General features: G+C 34.4%; 1 protein-coding gene across 8 annotated transcripts in view; it reads left to right on the top strand.

The window, feature by feature from the left end:
* PCDH15 (protocadherin related 15) overlaps window positions 1–26,935 on the top strand; it is a 714,536-nt gene that overhangs the window by 646,353 nt on the left and 41,248 nt on the right. For all 8 annotated transcript variants that reach the window (XM_065894178.1, XM_065894175.1, XM_065894174.1 and 5 more), the window contains 2 exons: window positions 11,718–11,933; window positions 21,703–21,791. In XM_065894178.1, coding sequence (XP_065750250.1) covers window positions 11,718–11,933; window positions 21,703–21,791 — 305 coding nt within the window. The remainder of the gene's footprint in view (window positions 1–11,717; window positions 11,934–21,702; window positions 21,792–26,935) is intronic.

Raw genomic sequence — 26,935 nt, 5'->3', positions numbered from 1 at the left:
TTGAATCTGGAAGATAGTATTGGTAGAGAGAATGCAAGTTGGTATGAACAAGCACATGGGATTATCTGGTTCTTGGTTTCAGAATCCAAAATTGTAAGCCAGAGAGATAAGATTTGGACCTGAAAATTGTGTAATCGTATCCACAGGTTAGAAACAGATTGCTAAGTCCTTGCAAGACACATGAGCACAGGCAAAAGCCTTGCTGTTATGTTATGATATAGAGCACTGACCAAGAATCTGAGCTGAGTAGGAAGAATAAGTGAGAGGAAACAGATTGAAGTTTTAGAAGAACCAGGTGAAAGAAGGATTTAGGTGCTCAGCAGAGAACAAGCATCACAGGAAACATATAGTGTGCCTTCCAGACCTAGAAGGCCCCGGAGGTGAGCTCAGAACACACTCACTGCAGGGTTCAGTAACAAGGGCAAGGCCAGGTGATACTGAGACAACCACTTTTGAGGGAGGGGCTTTTTGTGGGTTTACAATTCTGGGTTAGAGCTAAAATTAGAGAGTGGGATGAGACTGAGACCAAAAGTACAAAAAAAGTACTTCTATAGGCAGGAAATGAATAGAACAGGAATGCCTCTGCTCCTTCTATGACAGCAGGAATGACTTAGGGAACTAGGGAACTTTTCACTTAAGTCAATATTGATTAAAGTTTAATCAAATATTATGAATATGCTAAATCCCAAGATTATGAAATATCAGGTAAATGAATAAAAAACATAAAGGCCATAAAAATGAAGTTTTGATATTTAAATCTGTATCTTTTCCAAAAACATAACGAAGAACACAAATCTGGATTTTTATCCTTTAACCAGCGTCTGGGCTGTGTAACCTTGGACAGATTTCTTAATGTCTCTAAGCATCATGTCTACAAGTGATGGCAGTACTGTCTAACAAATTTCTTTTGTTATAAATTTTAAAAATGCATAAAAAGCATGAACCCAGTGCCTGTCTCCCAGAAATCTCTCCATAAATATTCACAGTCATCATTAGTTATTTTATCTGAGTAGTTCTTTTTGCCTATAAGATAATCATAGTCTCAGACTCCAGATGTTCTTAGTTTAGCATGCACGGTGCATATAAGTTATTAAAAACACAATTCTACTGAATGCTCAGGTATTTTATCATTGCCCTTGAAACCAAATAGTGGGCATGTCTTTCTAGAACTCACCTTTAGCATCAGTATGGACCACTAATTTTTCTTCTTACCTTAATGGTAGAATAAAGAATAATTATAAAAGCTGAAAGTTAATATTAAGATATTATCCCAATGAGAAGTAATCAATATAACTTTTTCAACTTACATATTTTAAATGAGGTGGTCAGTTCTCTTACATAAGCAATGATCATACTGATATTTTTGAAACATATTTATAAGTTTTAAATGAGTAGTATTATCTTAACACTGCATTATGAAGTATTTTTGTATATATTTTATTTGTCAGTAATTGTCAATAGCTTGATATTTCCCTTTTAGGAAGCCATAGCAAATTGAAGAAGAAAAAAATCTCTATATATACAGGCATGACGTTTGAGAAACAAAGCCTAACAGCGCAGCTAGGAGAAATTTCAGCCTTCAGGTAGTACCAGTATCAACTTATCCAGAGGACAGTTTTAAAAAGAATATTTTTTAAAAAGGGCATATTGGGTTTTCTTTTTTTTTTTTGGTCCTTATCATACCATACCATACCATAGCAAACCACAAAATTGGATGAGGTTATCTTCAGTAACTAACATATGTCTGAGAAGTAGAAAAAAATCTTGAAGTTCTTTTAACTAAAATAGAAACGTAATTAAGATATCTGTAAAATTTCTTAAATAGGTTTTTTCAGAAAGAAGGTAACTAAAGCCATATAAAAAAAGTAATCCCAGACTGGAAAAGTCCAGCAGTTTAAGAATGTTAAAGACATCCCTTAAATTCCCCCCTTGTAGATAGACGTGGTCAAAAATACCATTTCTCCAAGAAAAAGTATTAATAGAAAATTCTGAACACAAAAAATTTATCTTTCAAGTTTATAAATGAACTATCTGTTAAAAAGTTGAAAAATGAAGCAGTCCTTTTTCTGGCTTTAATGAATCACAGCATGACACTTCATCTTTCCTGGCACCTCCTGAGCATATTAACGTCATGTTAATAATCATCATGAAAATTAGGGATAACTAATGAGAAAAGGAAAAGAACACAGTGAAAATGTGTAATCTCACATACATTTATAAGGGTCTGATTAGCACTAAATGCAATTAAAATATTGAATTCTCTTTCAACATGTCATTTAATGGAGCAGCACGACCAGGTTAAGGATATAAACAACTCTGTTTCCTGCCAGTGTTTGTGTTCTGCTTTGTCCTGAAAGAGAGATGTGGAGATGAAGCTACTTGTCTTAATTTAATTCCTACTGAACTCTGATAGTATCTGCACAGAAGGAAAAAATTGAGAAATATTAAAGTGCAATTTTTAATGAAATCTTTCGGCTTAGTACAGGGGCTATCTCTGAAGCAAGGAGCCTGGAAATAATCTTCACCCCACCACATACTTCCCTAGGCACAATAAGTCTGTTGGCAAATCCTTCATGGGCCTTAAAGTCAAAGATTAAAAGCTCTGCTCACCAACTGTGTGATTTGGGGTCATATACTGAGTCCTCCACAGTTTGGAATACCATTTACAGAATGGCTTTAGTTCCTTCTACCCATCCCAGAGTTAAGAAAATTAAATGATACTCTATTCATAAAGTGCTTATCCCAATGCAGGACGCTGATTATACCTTCAGATTATCTCGGATGTTTTCCCAGATCTTTCCTGATTATAATCTTCTATATATTATTCTTTTTCAGTGCTGACAGTCAACCTACATTTCATTATTTCAATCATTGTCAGTGCCAATTCTTCATTGGCTGAAGAACTATTTAGATTAGAGCAAGTTAGCCAAAGGCAATTAGGTTAAAGACAGGTTGGCCAATGCTATTTTTTGGCCAAAACAAAACAAACATACAAACATGCAAATAAAAACTAGCAATTTTATTACATATAAATGCTATCTAGTAACTGTCTTTCAAGCTTTAACTTTGATGTTCTGTGGGGTGGTTTTACAAAATTTACAGCTTTTTATCTCTTTGTAAATAATTTTACTTGATTATCATAATTTTTTTTTTTTTTGCGGTACGCAGGCCTCTCACTGTTGCGGCCTCTCCCGTTGCGGAGCACAGGCTCCAGACGCGCAGGCTCAGCGGCCATGGCTCACGGGCCCAGCCGCTCTGCGGCATGTGGGATATTCCCGGACCGGGGCACGAACCCGTGTCTCCTGCATCGGCAGGTGGACTCTCAACCACTGTGCCACCAGGGAAGCCCCGATTATCATAATTTTTTATCCTACTCTTAATGCTATGTTTTATCTGAAATGGAAATATACTCTCTTTTGTTTGAAATAAACAAAATTCTCAATGGCTGATTAATGACTGAGAATACTAGTTATAAAATCATAAAGATGACATGATCTCGATTGTTTGTGCGAGGCACTCCATTTCATACCTCAGTGAATATTCAACAGCCACCCTATTCAGCATGTCCTATTTTCCTCATTTTACAATGAGGAACTAAGCCCTAGAAAGTTATTTGCCCAAGCTCATGTAGCTAATAAGTGGTAGATTAAAGCTCACATCCGTCACTTCTAAATATTGATCTCTGGTATTCTTCTACTGACATTTCAGCCAAACATTATTTGACCACTTGTTGGACATGATATTAGAATAAAAGATATGAATAGAAACACACTTTATGTGTAATAAAGACACTTAAATATTGTAATATGCAAAGGTAAATGCTATACTAACAATAATATAAAATATACTACTGGAAACATGTAGGTGGAAGCAGCACTCCCTAGGGGAGTCAGGCCAGTCTTCAGAAAAGCAGTAATTTAAGTTGAGGTTTTAGTGCCTTATTCAACATTACATATATTCAATGTGTGTGTGCAAACACGCATGCCATAGTATAGTCCAGGAGTGAGTATCATGTGGCCTAGCAGACAAGAGACATTTAAGAGAGAAGAAGCCATGTGTGCAAAGGCCTGGAATCATGAAAGAACATAGATTGTTCAGGAAAAAAAAAGTAGGTAATGTGATTGGTTTTGGAGAAATATAAATAGAGTAAATGTAGGGCAAGAAATTGAAATATTAAACTAGGATCAGATTGTGAATATTTCATGGACTTGACTTAAAGTTCATCTTCTGGGAGGTGTGAGTTATCAGTCATTTTTAAGCTATTGCTGAATTTAAAAATGTGATAGGAGAGCCTGATTTTGGGCAATATCAGCTTCATGGATAGTCACTGAAGTGAGAAGGATTCATAGTAGAACTCAGAGGGCTTGCTGATGGACTGAGAGTAGAAAGGCAAGGTGTGAGATAAGACAGTTGAAGTGTCTACTGAGATTTTTAGCTCAGTTCAATCCATAGGTACTGATGCCCTTACCAGGCAAAGAGAAGACAGAAGGAGGATCAAGTATGGTAGCCAGAAGAAGGACTAGGAGGGTGGGAGATGAGAAGAAACTAAAATTGGTTTGGATTGATCAAATGTAATGTAACTAAGGAAGAACCAGAAAGTCAGAGATAATGAATACGTCATTTAATTTCTTTTGAATACAGAAAGATTTAGGATTTGTAACTACAGAATTTCTGCATAAGTACAAATTTCTTAAACATTTTAATATAAGTTTTCAGTAAAAATCCATAATATTTTATGATCCAAAATCAACTTTGAAAACTAGTTTCTTCTCTCAAAGAGAGGACTGAAATTGTGCCTGTATTTTCTTTTCATACTATGTCTGTTGAATAGAGTGCAATTTCTTTCTTTTCCACATGAATGAGAAGTTAGAAAAAATGATTTCAGAGTTCATTTCAAAGCATCATTGAAGAATATATGATCACATTATATTAGCAATGATGAAAAGAATAAATTATTTTTTGAGATAATATTTATTTTTGAATATATTTTATAAGGAAATGGAAATAAAACTAAAAAAAATGTTTCAGTTATTACATAAATGCAGGACTTGATTATTTTGAACTCTCATGCCTTCTGTAATACAGAATGTTTCAATGTATAACTTTAAAAAAATTATAAAAGGAATATTTTGCTAATCTTCAGGTCAGTTTCTCTCTTTAATTTTTCAAATAGATACTACTGTGTGATATTTGCCACCACTCTTTAACTTAAGAGTAAACTGGCAAATTCTAACTAGGATAAAATAATAATAAAACCCCTGAAAATTCTGTAATTCTGTGTTGCATGATCTTACAAACCATTATTAAATTGTTGTTTCTACACCAAGTTGTGTTTTACTCATTAGAATATCTCTGAATTACATTAGACTTTTACTTAACTATAATTAAGTAAATGATTAATGGGCATATTGAAATTAGAGATTATTTTATTGGACTATGGCCCTTTTTTTGATGTTCTTATAAAAATTAAATACTAAGATTTCTTATTTAAAATGTTTCTTTCCTCTCTTTTTTTTTGTTTTCATTTTTACAGAAGTCTTAAATAGCCTTCTAACTAGATCAATCTACCTGACACTTTCCTTATTTATATTTTATTGTATGTTGGATATATTGCCTATAAGGGCTTTAAAATGAAGGTTTCTTTGTAGTTTCTAAAAATGCAAGAGCCATTTTGCCCCTTACAAACACAGCTTGACATATTGACATTAGTCGTGGTAATGTGAGATTTGAGAACTTTTACCCCGACATTCAAAAATATTTACACTCTATTTCAGGGAGAGTGAGCCTTCAGTGCTGTTAACTGTTAAAACGGGGTCTAATTGAGAAGCAAAAGTTAAAGTTAGCATTATTGGACTTTAATGGGCTTTGCAAGTTCTTTGGATATCACTAATTATTCCACTAATATTTCTGCATCCATAGTATTCATTTAGGCAACAGAGGGGAACAGTTATTTAGGCTGTGAGAAAATTAATGGGCTCACCTACTCCCCTGTATGATAGAAGCAGTTATTTGGTGATTTTCTCTTAATGTTGGGCACCTGTGTGCATTAAAATTTCCAGATGAGGTCTTAGAAATGCATAAGTGGTTTCCTGTGTCTTAACCTTCATTTAAAAATATAATTACAGCAAATATAATTATAATATTCATTTCTGACTTTCCGTTTTTAAAAACAGCTCTAGACATAACTTTCCTGATTTTGCTCACTAAGAGAAATTCACAAAAGTCAGTGAGTCAGATCTTCCAGAGTCACCTCTTCTACATAATAATGGCTGTGTCAGGAACCCAGTATAAAGTTTTGATTATAAAGAAGCTGATGTTATAAATAAAGTGACATTCATTCTTTAGTAAATTTGATTCATTTAGAGTTTTCATGATAGATCAGTTTTAATTTTTAGACATTCGTTTAGCCAAACTTGTTAGATGTCCCCTTATTACTATCTAAAAAATGATGGACTAGATTTATAATTTTTTTTTCCCTTTCATAGAATATCTCTATGAATGTTTTCCCATTTTTAAGGAAACAATGCAGGTTATATACACAATAGTTTATTTATTTAAGAAAAAACCTCGTGGCTCTAACCTCTTGGCTCTTTTGCTCTATTCATGCTTGAGTTCACTAATGACATTTTAGGCAAAGTTTTTCCTTCCAAACTGGTACTTAGCCCCCCAGAATGCATCAGGCCTAACTTTTGCTCTGTCATTTAGTTCACTAATACTCTCGTGCCCTATGCCTAACCTTCTAACAACTTCATTTATGAGCTTTTTATTTCAATTATTATTTTTTTCATTTCTAGAAAATACATTTTACTTAAGTTCAACTATTCTCATTTTATTTGTATTTTACAGATCACTGTTGTTTAGTGGAACATATTGTTCATTTACTTTATGCTCTCTGTCCACTAATTCAAATACCTAAAGCTTTTGTGGGTTCGACTTTCATTTTTTATCACAACAGACTCTTTATTCGTGGTATTTTGTTTCTTGTTCATTTTGAGAATTATGTGACTTTAAGTTTTCATCTTTCTTGCAACTTATTTGTTAGAATTCTTTGAGGCATATGTTGGAGGTAGCTTTTTTGAAAAAGTGCTTGCTTCTGTGAGGAGGCTAGGCCATTATCAAAGACCAGTTTCTCAAATTCTCAGTTGTGGGTTTTCTGTTCATTCAGGTAGAGCTCAGGACCACCGAATTTACAAATTGAGAATACTGTGGTTTATCCTTGAGTTGAGGAAATTGGTAGTGTGTGAATAAAGGCTACAAACTCCGATGAAGGCTTGTGTTGGTTATGGATTGAGTCTCAAGGAAGTTTTGGGGTTTTTTTGTTTTTGTTTTCTGTTGTTGTTGTTTGGTTGTTTCTTTTTTCTGCACTGCATTCAACATCAAGGTTTAAACCAGGCAGTTTTCTTTTTAGTTTTGGGTGGTAGTGGCAGTGGTTGCTGGAAAGAAGAGATGACTTTCTCATTCACCCTTAAAGTGAGAATTTAGCATTCTTGAGAGTGAAGTCTTATTAGACTAACTTCTATGCGTGGGCCTTCAGTCTTGCCTCCTATTCTCTGAGCCACTCAAGACCTCATAAATTAAATTTTAAGTTCACCTAGATCAGAAGAAACCCTCTAGGTGAAACTACCATCAGTACTAAGCTGTTTGTATTCTTGCTTTCTCTTGGTTGTTGACCTGCATATTTATTATTGTCTTTCTATCTCCTTGATATGTCTAGGAAAAATTCTGAAGACCATTTATCTAGCAGTTAATGTTGTTTTCACTGGGATTTTAGTCCTGGTACTTATTCTGACATATTGAATGTAGTGGTTATAGTATAGGTTTTAGAATGAGACTTACCCAACTTTGCTATCAACTTATCTTTGTGATTATGAGCAACTTACTAATCTCTGTGCCTCCATCTCTTCATCTATAAAATAATAACAATAAAACTTACTCAAGGGCTTCCCTGGTGGCGCAGTGGTTGAGAGTCCGCCTGCCGATGCAGGGGACACGGGTTCGTGCCCCGGTCCGGGAACATCCCACATGTCGCGGAGCGGCTGGGCCCGTGAGCCATGACTGCTGAGCCTGCGCGTCCGGAGCCTGTGCTCCGCAGCGGGAGACACCACAACAGTGAGAGGCCCGCGTACTGCAAAAAAAAAAAAAAAAAAACTTAAAGAATGGCATGAGATTATGTATGAAAAGTATTTACATAGCACCTGGAAAATCATAATAGCTCAATAAAAGTTAGCTCGCCACAGCAGCTATAACATAACATTACACAAATAATGTAAATGGACTTTGTGGTTTAAAGAGCACTTGACAGGTTGTTAACCTGAGACTGACCCAGCCTCAGTCACTGACTTTAAGTGGACCCTCTGCAGTTCAAACCCAGTTGTGCAAGGGTCAACTGCATATAGGTTTTTGTTTTAAATCATGTGTTTATTGAAATTGAATAGACAAAGTTAAACTTAATAATTCTTTAAATTGATCATAAGTAGAGTACCTACTGGAATTTTTATCATTCATGTTTTAACTTGTTAGTTTCAACTATACTTGGGAGAGAGGGGGTAGATTTGAAAGACTGTTAATGGTTCTGGCAACTATCTTCATGTGTGTTTTCTGAAATACAATCTTTTCAGATTCCATAGAGGATCTAACCTACTCAAAGATTAAAAATTTAAAGTGGAGTCATTACTAACAACATACATATGACAGTAAAGTTTTATATATTTGAAAAGAAAAACACAAAAGAAGCAGACTCACAGATATAGAGGACAATCCAGTGGTTACCAGTGGAAAGAGGGAAGGGGAGAGGGGCAATATAGGGGTAGGAGAAAAAAAAAAAAGCGGTTATAATGGGATTATATAAAATCATCTGTGTGAAAGTTTTGAAAATTGTAAAGCACTATAGAATTTAAGAAATCTTTCATTCAATTAAAAAAAAAAGGTCCAGTAAACATGATTTTTTTAAACCCTGTATCTCATTTTTGACAATTTGCTACTAATGTACTAGGGAAAATCATTTTAAAAAGATATTTCTGAGTTACCCAAACTTTTGTATTAAGTGATTATTTGTTTCAGGAAAAGTATATTTAAAAACACCTTAATCTGTTAAGGTAAAATGTGGCACTTTGTGGTTATAATAATTTAATAAATTAGGAATAGAGCAAAGTGAAATTACTTGTTTATTGAAATGGAAGTTAATCAGTAAGAACTGTGCAAAGAGGCTTAATATACCAAGCAATCATGATGATTTTACTTTAACTGCCTTTTCTTTTCTAAATGTGATTATGTTGTGTTACAGGGTTTATTTTTAAATATTGAGGTTTAGAATCTTACAACACAAAATTGAGTAGAAGAAGTCAGACAGGAAACAGACCATGTATTATGATTCCATCAATATAAAGTTAAAAAATAAGCATAACTAATCAATGGTGTTAGAAATCAGGATAGTGGTTTCTCTGGTGAACTGGGTATGGCTGGAAGGACATGATGGACGTTCTGGGATGTTGGTAATGTTTGATTTCTTGATGCAGGTGCTGGTCCATTGGATGTGTATATTTTGCAAATTTTTATTGAGCTGTGTATTTATGATTTGTACATTTATGTGCCAGTTTCTTATACCTCAATAAAGTTTGCATTAATGGTAAAATGTTTATTTCGGGGAAAATACCTATGTTAATCATAAGTGAAAGGATAATATTCAGCCTAACCTTTGACTGATACAGCATGTCTTAAATTTGCTCACAGTATATGAAAGAAATGTCTTGATTACTTAATTCAAACTGATTTTAATTTTAGTTGGGAATGTGCTTTTTATTTCTTATTTTATACTTTGTTAAATGAATAAAAACCTGGATTCAAAGCTTAAAAATAAACACTTTGATAACTATTTTTCTTTCTTTTTTTTCTCTTTAGTGATAATGTGACCTATGTTGGAATCTAATTTCTATTCCTCTAATGCAAAAACTAAGCTCTGCCGTTATGTAAAACATATGGAGCATTTAAAGAGATGAGCTGGTAGCTCGAGCTTGTCCTGTTCTAAAGCTGAGAATTTTAACTTATGAATTTCAAGAAATATTTTATCCTGAAGCAAAATATCTGGATTTTTTTAACTTTAAGTTACCTTGTCTAACAGATAAATTTATCCTGAAATGTTTTAAATGGTTAAGCACATATATAGGATTTAAAGCTAGAGATTCAAACTTATGCTGAATCTCAACACACATTTGCTGTTATTTACTATTATTGTCATTATTTGTAGCCCAACTTTACCACTTACTTTGTCGTCTTTGGCTATTTACATTTAATAAAAAAATTCACATTTCACTGCCTTGGTTATATTAGCCTCATTTCAAGTGTTCAGTGGTCATATGTGGCTAGTGACCACTGCATTGGACAGAGGACATATAGAGTATTTCCATCATTGCAGAAAATTCTATTGGACGGCACTAATTTATGTAACTAGAATAATATATTCCTCAGAGAGTTTTAGTTTTGTTAAACAAAATTATTTTTGTAGAATTATTAGCATTGTAATGGTAAATCATAAATGCTTGATATCTGATATTTAACAATAATATTTAATAAAATCAGAATAACCAGATAATAAAAATAGTAATTATAATAATTAAAATATAAATGTTACCCATCTAGTATCATGAATAAAGTTACATAGCCTTGTATAAATTCACTAAAACTATCTCATCCACCATTCCACTTTCAGATATTTCACTGTGACATAATTCTCAAATTGGTATTCTGAAAAATTCCCCTGAAGTAGAAACCATAGAGCCAGGCTAATATTATTATGCTCACAGCTTTATTTTTTTAAAAGTATTCTAAGCAACTATTTCTTTTAAAATTCTAAACGTGAAGAAACCTCAACATGTAGAACATAAGTACCTACAACCAGGAAAAAAATTGGTTAATCAGGATACAAGCTGATGAAAAAGGAAGCTGGATTGGTATTCTAACCCTCTCTAATTTTGATATGGCACTAACTAATTAGGATCTCTTCATATATATATATCTAGATTTAGGGCTTCCCTGGTGGCGCAGTGGTTGAGAGTCCACCTGCCGATGCAGGGGACATGGGTTCGTGCCCCGGTCCGGGAAGATCCCACATGCCGCGGAGCGGCTGGGCCCGTGAGCCATGGCTGCTGAGCCTGCGCGTCCAGAGCCTGTACTCCACAACGGGAGAGGCCACAACAGTGAGACGCCTGCGTACCGCAAAAAAAAAAAAAAAAAAAAAAAAAGATTTATTGTTTAAAAGATCTGAACACTGTCCTGTTGTCATTTGAGATATTTTAATACATTATTTTTTTCCCTTTAGGAAGTAGGTTAGATCAAAAGCACAATCACATGCTATGCCTATTACACAAGACAATGTTTAGGTAAACAGTTTCATCCTTAAACCATTTTGGATATCAGCCCAGAGTTGAACCCATGAAACATGCCAATCAAAACACTTGGTTCACCAACTGGACTGAGTTAGTGCCTCTGTCCCTTGTATTCACAGTTTCATAGTCATTATCCTTCTCATTATAGCCATTCAACCCTGTGTACACAAAGTCTATAAATCTATATAACAGCATCTAGAAAAATATAACCTTAGGAGGGCTTTATTGTGTTATTGTTACACAAGAAATACAAACTGTCTTACAAACATAAATAAGCCCTTTAACAAAGGTTATTTTTTTCCTGCTTATTTATAACCTGTGTTTTTTCCCTCCTAGGCTACTGATAAAGATACCGGCAATTATAGTGCCATGGCATACAGACTCATAATACCACCAGTTAAAGAGGGAAAAGAAGGATTCGTGGTGGAAACATACACAGGGCTTATTAAAACGGCTATGCTCTTCCATAATATGAGGAGGTCTTACTTCAAGTTTCAAGTCATTGCAACTGACGACTATGGGAAGGGCCTAAGTGGCAAAGCAGATGTTCTTGTGAGTAGATAAAACTTCAGATAGGTGGGCACATGCAAGTACTAACCAGGGGTCAGTGTTTTAATTCCTAGAACTTTTAAATGTTTGAAATAGATCTTCCAGAACATGAATGTGATTAATTTTCATCCAGGTTGTTAATATGTATAGTTTAGAATATTAAAAAATACCTTATGGTTTGTTTTTTTTTCCTGACATTTTGGAAATGTACCATATGTTTTTAAACATGACTGTGACAGCAATGTCTTAAGCACTGGTTTTCTGTTTGGTCTACAGATCTCAATTTTAATATAAAGTTGGCTGGAGCTACTTAAAATTTTAAAATGCTTCACAGAGTTGTGCTGTAGAAATTAAAATGTATGAAATTTTTATTACTGTTTACTTTTAGGCCTTTTGTAATTAAGAAAACAAAAGGAAATGTATTAGAGCAAATTCATGATCCAGCAGAGGTGACTTCCTTGTTTTACCAAAATCCCCACTGATGACATTGGTGATCCTTGACAGAGTTATATCTGGCTTCAGTCAATAATATCACTTTTCTACTCTGACTTTTTCTTAGGCTGTACACAAGGTCAGTGGTGGGTTATTACCAAGGGCAGTCTGATACTGGCATTTATTCAAAATACTCAACACCAAAGCATTTATCCTATGGAATTGCTACCAACTTTGGAAGTGTGGATTATTTAGACTTTTTTCTGATGAAATTAGTAAAAGTTATAATTATCATTACTATTGGAAATACTTGTCACATAAAGGCAAAATCAAGTATAATTTTTCTTTTGCTGTTTATACCTTACTAAATCTTCAGTCTTCACTGTTCTCCTAATCTAGTTATCAGGACAATATTAACCATCAAATAGATGCAGACTCAATCAAATTTTTCTTAGGTAATGGTGAAGACCAATCACCATAATTGTGGTGGAAATGAAGACCAGAACACTCTTTATATTTATAACAGTAAAGCTGCAATAGAATAAACAAAGGCCAATCTAAGCCAAAACGCTTTTGACATAGAAGATATTAAGGTTGGCATAGATTTTCTGATCAAAATAAGATCTGTAAACCTTATATAAAATAATGTTGTCATTTCTCTCCTGTTATTTAAGATACGCACATTGTGGTCTTTAAGACAACATAATAAGGATACTACACTATATAATTAAAATATTATATAATTAAAATATTATAATAACATAAACAAAACATAACTATAGGTTATATATGTAATATGTACATAAGCAATGTGAAGTTTATAGATTTCTCATTTGGACTCTAAACTATTATGAGGAAATTTAAAAGTATATCTTTAAAATTATCCAAAATATATTTAGAAAGATAAAATTTAAGGTAAACATAATGTGATATATTTATTAACCACAATATGTATATGAGAAACCCCTTCCTAGCAAAATGATATTTATTATAAAATCAGAAATCCTTTCAATCAAGAGAAGGGAGACGTAGAGAAATAAGATTTAAGCAGAGGGAACAACACGTGCCAGAACCAAGAAGGAAGGGAAATCATGACAGTTCTGAATGACTGATATTTACTCAGCTTGGGAGAGTGAGGGAGAGAAAGTGAATGAGAGACAGGGCTGGAGATGGAAGTAGGTGGTCCATATATCAATAAAAGATGTAGCCCATATTAAAAATATTAGAACTTTTTCTTAAAATAATGGGAAATCATTGAAAAATTTTTAGTAAAGGTGAGTGAAGATATGATTTTTAATTTAGATAGAACTTTCTTACTTAATGCAAATCTGGTTTTCCCCTGAGGCTGCTACTTCTACTGCTGCCTTCTCAAGCAGTAGCTTTTGTTTGTATTCTTTTCTGTTTTTGTTTGTCACAGACTTCGTACTATCCACTGCTGGAGTAGGATCCTCAATGTACAACATCACTGCTTCTAGACCCTCCTTCCTAGGAATCAGCCTTGATTTTCATCATCTGACTGTCACTCGCTGCCTCACTCTATTGCTGGGATCTCCCAAGCCTTGGGTCAATCCCCAACATATCTCAATGAGTTCCCCTCCTGAGTTACTGTTACTTTCTCCAACAATCCTCCTGTCCTAAGTTTGAGCAATTTCATTATATGCAGAGATGATTCTTCCAATATTCTGAACTCACAATCTCTTGAATGCCCTTCCTCCAATGGCTTTACTCTCCATCCTACTGCAACCACTTAAAACGTGAGTTATTTTTGCCATTACCACTTACGGCACCCCCTCTGTAACCTCCATTTCAAACCTCCCATTCTTTGACCATAATACTAAGTGTGTTCAGCTAACTGCAGCACTCTTCTATCTCCACCAAGACCTTCAGTCTATTTCCTGTTTAGCCTACTATGTTTTCATTTTCCCTCTACTCGTCATGTTTTCTCTTTCCTGCTTGCCAGATTTATAGTACATTATTAATTATTACAAGCACTCAATCACATAAAAATGCAACTTCCTTGCCCTCTTTCCCTACATCACACTCACTTGGAAAAAACATAACTCTTGTTAATTCCAGCTTTCTCCTTTCTCCAGACCTATATCCATGCTGGATGCCTGCAAAAACATGTACAATTATATAGTTAGTCTTACTTTAAATTGATGATGAAAGCCCCCAAGTGAGCTCTTACATTGTCCAGTAACCACATTGTATTTCTTGGTCCATTCATGTTCCTTCTCTCCTAGAAGAGCTTCTCTCTCACAATCCTCAACGCTTCCTCATCCTCACAATTGCCTAATAAACTGGCATCCTATTTCACTGAAAGATAAAGCATTTAAAAAGATACTTCTACAACTCCTGCCACTAAATCCGCCTACTTACCAGTATTTTCACCAACATTCTATGCCTTATTTCCTGTTTGTTTAGATGAATTCTCTATGCTTTTTTTTTTTTTTTTTTTTTCTTTTTGGCTGCATTGGGTCTTTGTTGCTGCGTGTGGGCTTTCTCTAGTTGTGGCGAGCGGGGGCTACTCTTCACTGCGGTGCGCAGGATTCTCATTGTGGTGGCTTCTTTTGTTGCAGAGCATGGGCTCTAGGCATGTGGGTTTCAGTAGTTGTGGCACGCAGGCTCAATAGTGGTGTCTCGCAAGCTCTAGAGCGCAGGCTTAGTAGCTGTGGCGCACAGGCTTAGTTGCTCCGCGGCATCTGGGATCTTCCAGGACCAGGGCTCGAACCCGTGTCCCCTGCACTGGCAGGCGGATTCTTAACCACTGCGCCACCAGGGAAGCCCAATTCTCTATGCTTTTATCTGGAGCCATTACCTCCACATGTGCAACAGATCCAATTCTGCTCACCAGCGCTAGGACACTGTTTCAGCAACTCTCCTACTTCTTTTATACATTATCAGTAACAATAGCCCCTCTTTATTTGATTATTCCCATAACTGTGCTATTTTTCCTAGCTTCAAAAATTATAAAAAAAAAAAAACCCTCTTGACCTACATCTCGTTCCAGCTACCACTCCATTTCTATGTTCCTCTTTCCAGAAAAATTCATTGTTAGTGCCAACTCTAATTTCTCACCATCTAATCTCTTAAACCCTCTTGAATCAAAATTCCTCTCCCAACACTCACCCAGAATTGCTTATGTCAGCATCATCAATGGCTTTCACTTATTAAATGCACTGGTAATTTCAGTCTTCATCTTATTAGAACCATCAGCAGCACTTGATTGATAATTACCTTTCCTAGGCTTTCAGGCCACCATGCTCTTATTTTTCTCTTCCCTCACTGTTCATTCCTTCTCAACCTCTTTTGCTGGTTTATTTTCTGCTCCTGACCTTTTAGTCAATGTTCCGTAGAGCTTGGACGTTAATTCTCTTTTCTATCTGCACTCACTGACTCAGTAAACTCATTCAGTCCAACAACTTTAAAATATCGTCTATAGGGCTTCCCTGGTGGCGCAGTGGTTGAGAATCTGCCTGCCAATGCAGGGGACACGGGTTCGTGCCCCGGTCCGGGAAGATCCCACATGCCGCAGAGCGGCTGGGCCCGTGAGCTATGGCCGCTGAGTCTGTGCATCCGGAGCCTGTGCTCTGCAATGAGAGAGGCCACAGCAGTGAGAGGCTTGCGCACCGCAAAAATATATATATATACATATATATATATATCTATATATATATGTATATATATATCGTCTATATATTAGAAAATGTCAAATTTATATCTTCACCCCAAAGCTCATTCCTGAACAGCAAATTCAAATGTCCAAGTGTACATGCAGTGTTACACTTGAATATCTACTAAAGATCTATTTATGTTTCCTAAGCTGAACTCCTCTCCCTCATCACATCTCTCCCACCTATAATCTTCCCAGTTTCGCTTGATGACCAAGTGAACTTTGAATTCTTTAGGCTAAAAATTTCTTAATTCCTTTCTCTACTCAACCACACATTTAATTCCTCAGTAAATAATGTTGTGTATATATATGTACTATAAGATACATATGCTACATATGTGTGTTATCGGCACATTTTCCAAAACTTCTGTTACAGTTTGGTTGAACAATCATCATAACTCACCTGTGTCATTGTGCAAACTCACTAACTTGCTCTCATGCTTCCACGCTTGCCCTGCTAAAGTCTGGTTTTAATATAGCAAGTAAAGTGATATCTTAAAATGTAATTCAGGTCCTGTTATTTCTCTGCTCAGAATATTCTAATATCACCCCAATTCTTTCAGAGAAATTACTTAGATCATTATAAAAGACTATGAGACCCTTGGTAATCTGGCCTCCAATGATCTGTTTTCTACTCTTCTCCCTCTGACTCCTTCAAACCCAATAATATTGGCCAATTTGCTGTTCCTCAAATAGCCAGAAATGCTCTCACTTTAGAGATTTTGCAATGGCTCTACCTAGAATGCTTTTCCCCCAAACGTGTTCAGGACTAGCTCTCTTTATCTCTTCTAAATATTTGCAAGAATGTATTTCACAGTGAAGCCTACTCTCACCATCCTAGTTAATATTGCAACATACTGTGTCATTTTACATCGCTTTATTGCTTTCTTTTTTCAAAAGACTTATATTCATGGATTTTCCTCAGAAAAACTCCATGAGGACATGTTATTTATTTATTTAAATCCCTGATGTTATCTCAAGCACCTAGAATAATTCCTGTTACTGAGTGAGTACTAAATGCCTATGAGTTCAGTGAGTGAATGGCCCCTCTCTTACAATACAGGTTAGCAGTTCTCAAAGTGTGGTCCATGAAAACCTGAGGATCCCCCAAATCATTTCAGGGCCCATGAGATCAAATTTCTTTTAATAAGGATACTAGGACATGATTTGCCTTTTTACCATGTTGCATTTGCTCTGCTGCTGCCATTGTATGCTTCATAGCCATACATAAACAGAAAAAAAGAAAGCCTGTTTCAACTAAGAATGCCCTTACTAACGCAGTAAAACATTAATTTTAACCAATGTCTACTCTTGACTAAATACTTTTTCAATATTTTCTGTAATGAAATAGGAAGTAGGTATAAAGCACTTCTGGTGTGTATGGAAGTATCATGGTTGTCTGAGAGAAAAGCTCTATGCAAGTTGAATTAGCTGCTTTTTTCAAGGAATAGCTTTTTATTTGAAAAAATAACTCAGAGATAAAATACGGTTATTCAGACTTGAATATTTGATAGGCATTTACACAAAAATGAATAAGGTGAGACTGTCAATTCAAGGAAAACAACTGACAGTATTTATTGTTAATGATGACATTCAAGCCTTCAAGCACAAATTAGAATATTGGGAAGCATGTATTCACTACTGTGAACTTGACAGCTTCCCCATTACTCAAAGACTTTTCTGATGAGATCAGTGGTCATATTAAAGAATTTGATTTTTTTTCTTGATATTGTGTAATGAAATGTGTCAACATTTGAAAAATCTGCAATATTCAGTGAACCAATATTTTCCAAATGACCAATGCAAGATGTTAAAAAAAATTCAAAGATAAAAAATCCATTCAAAGTGCAAGACAGATAAATGTATTTTAATGTAACTGAACATGGTTTTAGATTTCACATTGAAACTCACCTTGAAGAAGCTTCCACTTGAGTTTTGGTGGAGTATTGAAGAAAATATACACAATTATCTTTAAAAAGTTCTTAAGGTACCTCTTCTTTTCAAGAAAAGTGAGGTGGTACCAGAGACAGGAGAGATATTGTCCAGTCCAAGCAGTAAATTGTGTGGGTCTCTATTCACTGTATAATACGTTAGCTCTGTGGCTTCCGAGCACTTGAAATGTGGCTAGGTTGCATTTAGATGTACTGTGTAAAATACACACTGGACTTCAAAGACTTAACATGAAAAAAAAAAAGTAAAAAGTCTCCTTAATAAGTTGTTTTAGATTGATTACATGTTGGAATGATAATATATTGAGTTAAATGTATTATTGAATTAATTTCACTAGTTTTTATCTTTCTATTGTGATTACCAGAAAATTGAAAATTATGTATCTGACATGTTTTTGTGTCTCACATTATATTTCTATTGGACTGCCTATCTAAACTATATTAGAATGAATAGAAAAAAGGGGAGTTATAAGAGGTTTATGAGAAAGAATTAAAAGGATTTAGAAGTAATAAAGTATGTAAATTGATAACCTCTGTTTTTGGAATTATGTGCTGCACAAATGTTACTTTTCCTTTTGACAATACCTAGTAATTTTAATCCATTACAAAGATCAATCCCAAAAATGATAAAAATAATTTTTTGGAAAAACTTTCATTAGTAATTAAGGCATAAAGAATTAAGTGAAGCAACTTTAAAGTAGAATTTTTTAAGTGTTTAGTATAATACACTGATGTGTATTTCTGAAAGTATTTGCATAAAGGCTATACTAGAAAAGTAACATAAATAAAGTCTAGTAATCTTAAACATATAAATATCTTTGCTATAGATGGTATAAGAAACCAATGATTCAGGGACATATAATATTTTTGAAAGATCAAAATTTAAGCTATAATAGCTTATTGTCTTCATTTTCATAGTTAAACTGTGTACCTTCTACATGAATAATATGTCAATACTTTAAGGAGATTTTAAATTTTAAATTAACTATTTATAGGTAAATCTAAGAAAACTACTTTTGTAGTTAAATGTAGTCTGAGTTTTGTATCTTATCAGAATTAGAAATACATTATTGTTTTATTTTAAGAGTACAAAAGCATGTTTTCAAAATAATTAAGTTCAGAAAATATTTTTGATAAATTGTAAGCTTAATATGTATATATATTCCAGAGGACCTTAAATCTTAATTCATTTTGTTTAACAAATTAAAAATTCCTTTTGAAGTAATTTATCCTTCTGAATAAAGAGAAAGTACTGACAGTCCTTTAAACGCAAATGATAGAGTTACTTATATCTGCAAGGCCAAATTTTGCTTCCAAATAGAGTCCCTAGCACTTGAATTGATTGCATTCCAACAGTTTACTTGTAAATCAACTTCCAAAACTCAGAACTTATGTACACAAGGGGAAATTTTGCCATTTCCCTGCACCAAATATAACTAACATTCTAGTTTTTCGTTGTTCTACAGTTAGTGAAAATCTAACAGCTGTGTGTAATAAGTTCCTGGGTGTTTGTCTTGGTAGGCTGATTGTGTAACAGAAAATTCTAAAATTTCAGTGGTTTAAACTAACAGGTTTTATTTTTCTTTCACATGACACAACAATGAGAGCATATATGGTTGGGTAGTGTTCTTGACAGCTCTCTTGCAAATGTTTCTGTGCCCTTCTCTATGGCCTCTTTATTCAGATAGAGATTGGGAAAGAAAGGGGAAGTTCACTCATGAGGCAGATTTAAGAATATTTATTTCTTCCTTTCCACTAACTTTCCATTGGTCAAAACTCCACCATACGGTTCCACTAAACTCCAGAGGAAGTTGAGAAATCTACTCTTGTTGAGAAAATAGTCCATGATTACTATTTGTTCCAGGCTGTTTGTTTTTGACCAGAATTTTTTTTTTTACCTTTCCTGGTCCAATGTTGAAAGGAAGGGAAAAAAAGATAAGGAAGGAAGGAAGAAAAGAAAGAAGAAAGAGAGCAAAGGAAGGAAGAAAGGAAACACATTTGCACAAATCTCATATATATTTTTCTAGAGATTTTTACCATGTACTTTTACTACTAAAAACTAAAACAAAAAACAGAAAACAAAACAAAAAAATAACAAAAAACCTTATATGTAATTTCTGTCTGCTTTTTATTCAGGACTGATACAAAAAGATAAAAAGACAAAATTACAGAAAATCTGTGATAATCCCTAATTCTAATGAACTTAGATTTTTTGTGTGTGTGTGGAGACACAATCAAGATTCATGTACATGTTTAAGGGAAATTTAAACATTTGATCCCAGATGCCTGTAATGAGTTAGGGATACAGGATTGGAACTGCCAATGTTAGCGATTTGCTCACAGGTGATAATAAGATAGACACCTGGCTAGTGGGCAGACATGAATTATTAGGCCCACAAAATGGTTTGAAACATTTCAAATTAGTTGTAAATATTTCACATAGTATTTCTTTTCCTGAAAAATGGAAAACCCCGGGAAATCTGCACCTGTTTTCCCACATGGCAACATTCATTAGAGATGAGTAGTAGCTGACCTCTTCAGAGGAGTTGTATGCTCTCTGATTTGAGAGACTTCCAGTTCTCCCTATTATTTCATACTTTTGGCTACTTCACACATTTAGGTTACCTGCCTGGTCCCTGAAAACATTTGAGTTTGTGACTCCTGATAGGGCATCTATGGGCAACTATATTAGCATCCTATATCAAAAATATATATAAACATGAAGTTATTCCCTAGTATAAATTATATTCAGATATATGGTGCTAAATATACCTAATCCAGAGTATCCAATTCATGGTCCTGGTGTATATGCATTTACAGAATTTTAATTGTGTAATGTATGTGCAGCACAGTGTATGATTTGACTTTACAGTTTTTACATCTGTATTGGGTAATAGTAAAGGTCACATATTCTGGAGATGATGCTTATTTGGGCCCAGGTTATTAATGGCTCTTTGTTTTATTAGTTTTCATATTTAAAAATTGGAATGATAGTCATAACTACCTGATACGGTGATTTATAGAATTACATGAGTGCTAATTTCTGTAGAGCATTGAGAAAAACAGTAAATGATACATTGTAAGCAGAGAATAAATGCTATTGTTTTTATTCCATTTTTCTAAATAAGAACATAGAATGGACTCTGTAAATGTTACATGAAAGAATGGATTCATAAACAGCTGTTAAATTAGTTCATCTTAGCCCTTTCTGTAAGTTTGTATGTATATATCTCTTTAGCTACACAAACATAAAGTTGGCTAAAGCAGACATGAATTCTGTATATGGTGATTTCATGGAATGAATTATTCTAACTATCCATATCCCAGACTCTTAGTCACAATGAATAAATGATCTCTTAGGATTTATAAAATCTAAAAGCTGGGTTTTCCATTTTTCTGAGTGTTCTTAAATAACCCAATTAAAGAAACATACAAAACCACCTTCGTTTATGCTTTTGTAAAAGCCAAGAAAACAAACGCAAAACCAACAACAGTCGAAGTCACTTAGGGTTCTATAACTTCTAAGTAAGCAATTAGTCTGTCATTCTCAACCTGCTTCAACATACCTAGTAGAGATTGTGTAGCTAGAAATATCATTTATTCCTAAATTTATAAATGGGAAACCACTATGCATAGTAGGGAAGGAAAGATGTTAATTTTTGATTATAGAAATGCTAATGAGTAAAAGCCAAATGAATTCTGTTTTTTCTTCTTTCAGGTCTCTGTGGTCAATCAGCTGGATATGCAAGTCATTGTTTCTAATGTACCCCCTACTATAGTGGAAAGAAAGATAGAAGAACTTACAGAGTAATGGTTTTTCTTTACTTATATGTTTATTTTCATATGGCTATAGTTTTTATTGAATTAAGTCATTTTAATTATTATAGTGTTCAGACTAAACATTTATTTTATAATACCTTCTTAAAAACAATTTAGCTCACTCTTATTGAAATCGGTAGCTTCATTTGGAATATGTGAAGATTCTAAGAGTACGTTCAGATAGGAATGAAAATTAGATGTGAGAAGATCTCATTATTCAGAATGCTTTGACTGATGGGTCAACATAAACTCAAAATGCTGCATATAACAAATAAATCATAACTTAATTATTTGAGTATATGTCTTGATTTTGTGGCCCCAGATTCTTGAAAAAGCTCATTATCTCAGTAATCCAGCTAGTCTGGGGAATGCTGTTTCTCAAAGTGATGTATCTAGATGGCTAAAGCTTATTCTTTTAAAAACTAAGATTGCTAATTTTAAACAACATATATTTAAATTATTCTAAAATGTATGTCATTCCCCTCTGCCTTTTGAACAGTGTGTACACTGTACATGGCTGAATATGTTATTGTTGACTCAAATTGTGATTATGAATTCACAGTTCTCTAATATTCTAAATGTTATCAAGGATTATTAAAATGTCTTTACTATTTCACTCTTAACTACCCTAACCTAGCCTTCCGTCATTTAATAATTTTATAGTTGTATTTGTTAGTTATCTCTTGTCTTCTGTTGAGTTCATGTTGACAGATGTCAATTACTGTCAATTTGTCTCTTTGAGCAAAATATCTTACACTTCCAAGTTGCCAGAAGAAGCTTCAGATAGTCATACAGCTAACCTTTTAGTAATTATGTGTGAAGTAAAATACAATAGGCACTGATTAAGGCATGAGAGACTCTCCTGTAATAAAAGCATATGTGCTTTGCAACCATTACTTGTTAGTTTCACCAAATTTAAAATGTCCTATGAAAGAGGTGATTATCAACATTTAAGTGTAGAATAGCAATCACACAGTGTCTTGTTTACTTCTGCAAAAGTGGTTTACACATGCTTAACCTTTATTAAAATAATAGCTGATTACACCTGAAAAAAGTTAGAATTATGCCTGTCTCTTAGCTGCTTTAATGTCATCTGTCGAGGCAGGCTTTTCTGATTACCCTATCCAAAATAGATGACACTCTTCTCAACCTCTAAGCCTTTGTTCTGCTTTTGTTCAAAGCATTATTTAATGTTTATATTTATATCAATTTAATATAAGCTTCATAAGGATAGGAAATCTACTTTTCACTACCATAATTCCAGTTATATAGTAAGCATTTGATGCATTTTACTGAATGAAAATGTTATACAAGCAAAATCATGATGCCCTTTTCTTCATATTGAGACAAAATTTATAAAAAGTGGAAAAAATGGCAATGTAAAAGTATAATTTCATAGCAATTATATGATTTATTCCTCTTACATGGATATGAAGATATGAAAGAGAAAAATCAGGCATCTTTCAAGTCTTGAGAGAAATATATCACTGTGAAAGGAGCTTTGACTTCATATAATACTGGTTTTGAAACATGAGCTTGGACAAATAATTTAATCTTCCCCAGACTCATTTTCACCACTTGTTGACCAGATAAAACTCCTGTCATAGAACTGTTGTGAGAACTAAATAATATAAGCCATCTAGGACAATGGAAATTGTGAACATTCAATGAATAATAGATATCCTATACAAATGAGGTTAGTGATCCAAAGTCAGTAGGGTAAGGCAGAGAGATGCCAGAGTTTTTGCATGTTCTATTAAAAGAGCATAGTTTAGTAATGGAGCTCAGATTATGGATTCAAATAAAAAAGTTTGAATCCTAGTATAGCTGTGTGACCTCTGAAAAAGATATTTAACACTTAGGACCACATTTTCTCATCTTGAAAACTGGAATAAGGATGTCAATCTTGTGTTGCTTTTGATAGAATTAAACATAAATTTGCTAGTGCAGTAAGCACAGCAGGCACATGCCAGATTCCCTTTTATAGTTGTTTTTTTTTTACAATCTGTGTTAATTTAGAGATTCTTAAGCACAACAACTTTGGATCTCTTTTTAAAAAAAGAGGCTTTATTTTTCAGAGCACTTTTATGTTCATAGGAAAATAGAGTAGAAGATACAGAGAATACCCATATACTTCTTTCCCCCACACATATAGCTTCCCTCACTATCCACATCTTACACCAGAGTAGTGCATTTGTTATAATCAACAAACCTAGTTTGACACGTCATAATCATCCCAAATCCATAATTTGCATAGGGTTCACTCTTGGTGTTGTACATTCTGTGGTTTGGACTAATGTATAGAGACATGTATCTATCACTGTAGTATCATACAGAATAGATTCACTGCTCTAAAAAATCCTCCATGCTCCATCTATTCAAACCTCCCTTCCCCACTAACCCCCAGAAATCAGTGATCTTTTTACTATATCCATAGTTTTAGCTTTTCCAGAACATAATACCCTTGGAATCATATAGTATATAGTCATTATGATTCCTTTTTGAAAGCTACTTTAGTAGATGGAAGATGGAAGTAGAGATAAAGACTGTTAGATCTAATCCAGCACCATGAAGCCCAAAACACTCATTCTCAGTGTCTTGGGGTGGCCGGGAGGGGATGGGGAGGGCATAATGAAAACATACATATAGCCAAGGTAGACAGCTGAGTACCAAAAAGAGGTACTAGGCTGGATTTGGCCTGAGGGCTCTAAGTTAGCAACTCCTAATTTTAGAGCATTATACTTTGTAGAGAGAAAAAGTTACAATGCAATATCTATTCTATTCAAACTCCTATAGGAAAACACATTGGGGAACATCTTGTGTGAAATTCCCAAGTAATATATATTAATATTTTTTTTCCTAGGAAGGCTGTTCCTTTTGAATTCAGAGGACCTGGGCTCAAGCCCTGGCCCACCAGTGACTAGGAGGTCTTGGGCCAGGAAATTAAACTTTTTGATTCCTAATATCCATATCTTAAAGCTGGCAATTTAGTCATTAAAAAAAGGGTAGGGCTTCCCTGGTGGCGCAGTGGTTGAGAGTCCACCTGCCAATGCAGGGGACACGGGTTCGTGCCCCGGTCCGGGAGGATCCCACATGCCGCGGAGCGGCTGGGCCCGTGAGCCATGGCCACTGAGCCTGCGCGTCCGGAGCCTGTGCTCAGCAGCGGGAGAGGCCACGGCAGTGAGAGGCCCGCGTACCGCAAAAAAAAAAAAGAGTAGTTCCTGGTTGTAAGCACTGTAGATTTAACAGTGAACTAAAGCAAAGTCCCTGTCCCCATGATGCTTACATTCTGTTGGGGGAAAACAGCAAATAAAATAAGAATAATAAATTAATTTATAATGTGATGCTAAGTAGTGATAACTATGATAAAGACAAATAAAAGTAACAGTATAAAAATATGAAAGAGAAGTACTATTTCATATAGGATGATTGAGGAAAACCTTTCTAATAAGATGAAAGCTGAGCAGGAACCTGAGAGAAGTGAGGGAGAAAGTCATGGGTCTGTGGTGATGTGGGGAGGGTTAGGGGTGGAGGGAGTTATCCCAGAAAGAGGACACCACAGATATGAAAATCAAGATTAAGGGGCATACTGGTCATATCAAGATATAGATGTCAAGGTAGGGAATGAGTTATATAGGATCTCATAGGCCACTTGAAGGATTTAACAGTTTACTCTGCATAAGATAGAAAATCCTTATAACTGTCCAATATAGTAGCCACTAGTTCCATGTGGTTATCGAGTGCTTGAAAAGTGACAGTTCCAAATGAGAGGTGCTGTAAGTGTAAAATACACGCCAGATTTCAAAGACTTAGTACAAAAAAGAAAATAAAATATCTCCTTAATATTTTTATATGGATTACATACTGAAATGATCATTTTTGGATAGATTTAGTTAAATAAATTAATCTCACCATTTTTATTTTTAATTTTCTAATGTGGCTACAAAAAATTTGAATTTACATGTGTAACTTGCATTGTATTTCTTTTGGGCAGCATTGCTTTAAATGTTTTGCACAGAGAAATAACATTCTAGCTTAAGTTTTAAAAGATTGTTGAGTGGGAGATCAGGAGACAAGTTACAAGTCTAGAACAGTAGTCCAGGAGAGAGATCAATGTGGCTTGGACTGGTGGTAGGTATGGATATAGGAAGGGGTTAAGTTAAGGGTATATTTTTGAAGGTACAACCTACCAAATTTGTTATGGATTGGATGTATGAGAAAAGGTAAGAAACAATAATGACTCCTAGGTGTTGGGTCTGAGCAAATAAAATAAAAATAATATTTGCCATACTTGGACACTGAAGAATTTGATAAAATTATACATGGCGAAAGTAATGGTGTGTTCTTAGAGAGGATTGACTTTATTTAGCAATAGTTGATTCACATCCATAAAGACCCCAGATGTCAGCTTGCACTCTCACCATCGCCCTGATGGTTTCCCAACTTGGTGATGGATTAAAACTCTATTATCTGTTACCCACAGTCACTTTTTTAGCCCTACATTAATATTATTCTCTTTTGTCTCATTTATTCCATGTGAACTGAGTATATTATATGTATCAGGTATGGTGCTGATATCAAACTAATGAAAATCTGTTAAAAAATATAAGCCCAGCTGGGACATATGAAATATATTATTGAATTGAAAGTTTTGTTGTGTAGTTTTTCTTATCTGCTGTATGCTAAATAGAATTGCTATAAATGTTTCCAATCACATGCCAATTTTGTTCAGGTATCCTTAACACAAAGATGTGGTTGAAGTTGAAGAGGTTATCAACAGAGAATGACCATAAATGACCTAATTTTATCAGATAGTAAAGCACAGACATTTCAATAGCACAGCTTTGGAAAGTAACATTTTCTGTAATAGGCGTATATAGCTGTAAAATAAATTGAAACCAGTGATGAAATAAAATATAAACTTGAAATAAAATGAAATCCTACTTGTTAATATTCAAGGTATAAGTTATGATTCTTTTTAAAAAAGGTAAGTGTAATTTGGTTTTATTCAAAGTCTACGTGATTCATCTTTGTGACACAAAAGGGATGCATCTACTGTTTTTCTGAAATACTTAGTTTGGAACTTTATTTTGATAGAGAAAGAAGTAACTTCCTGCCTTTCCAGGAAGAAA

Source organism: Phocoena phocoena, chromosome 16 (genome assembly GCF_963924675.1).
Source record: "Phocoena phocoena chromosome 16, mPhoPho1.1, whole genome shotgun sequence".
NCBI lineage: Eukaryota > Metazoa > Chordata > Mammalia > Artiodactyla > Phocoenidae > Phocoena > Phocoena phocoena.
This window is presented reverse-complemented; position numbering and strand designations above follow the sequence as displayed.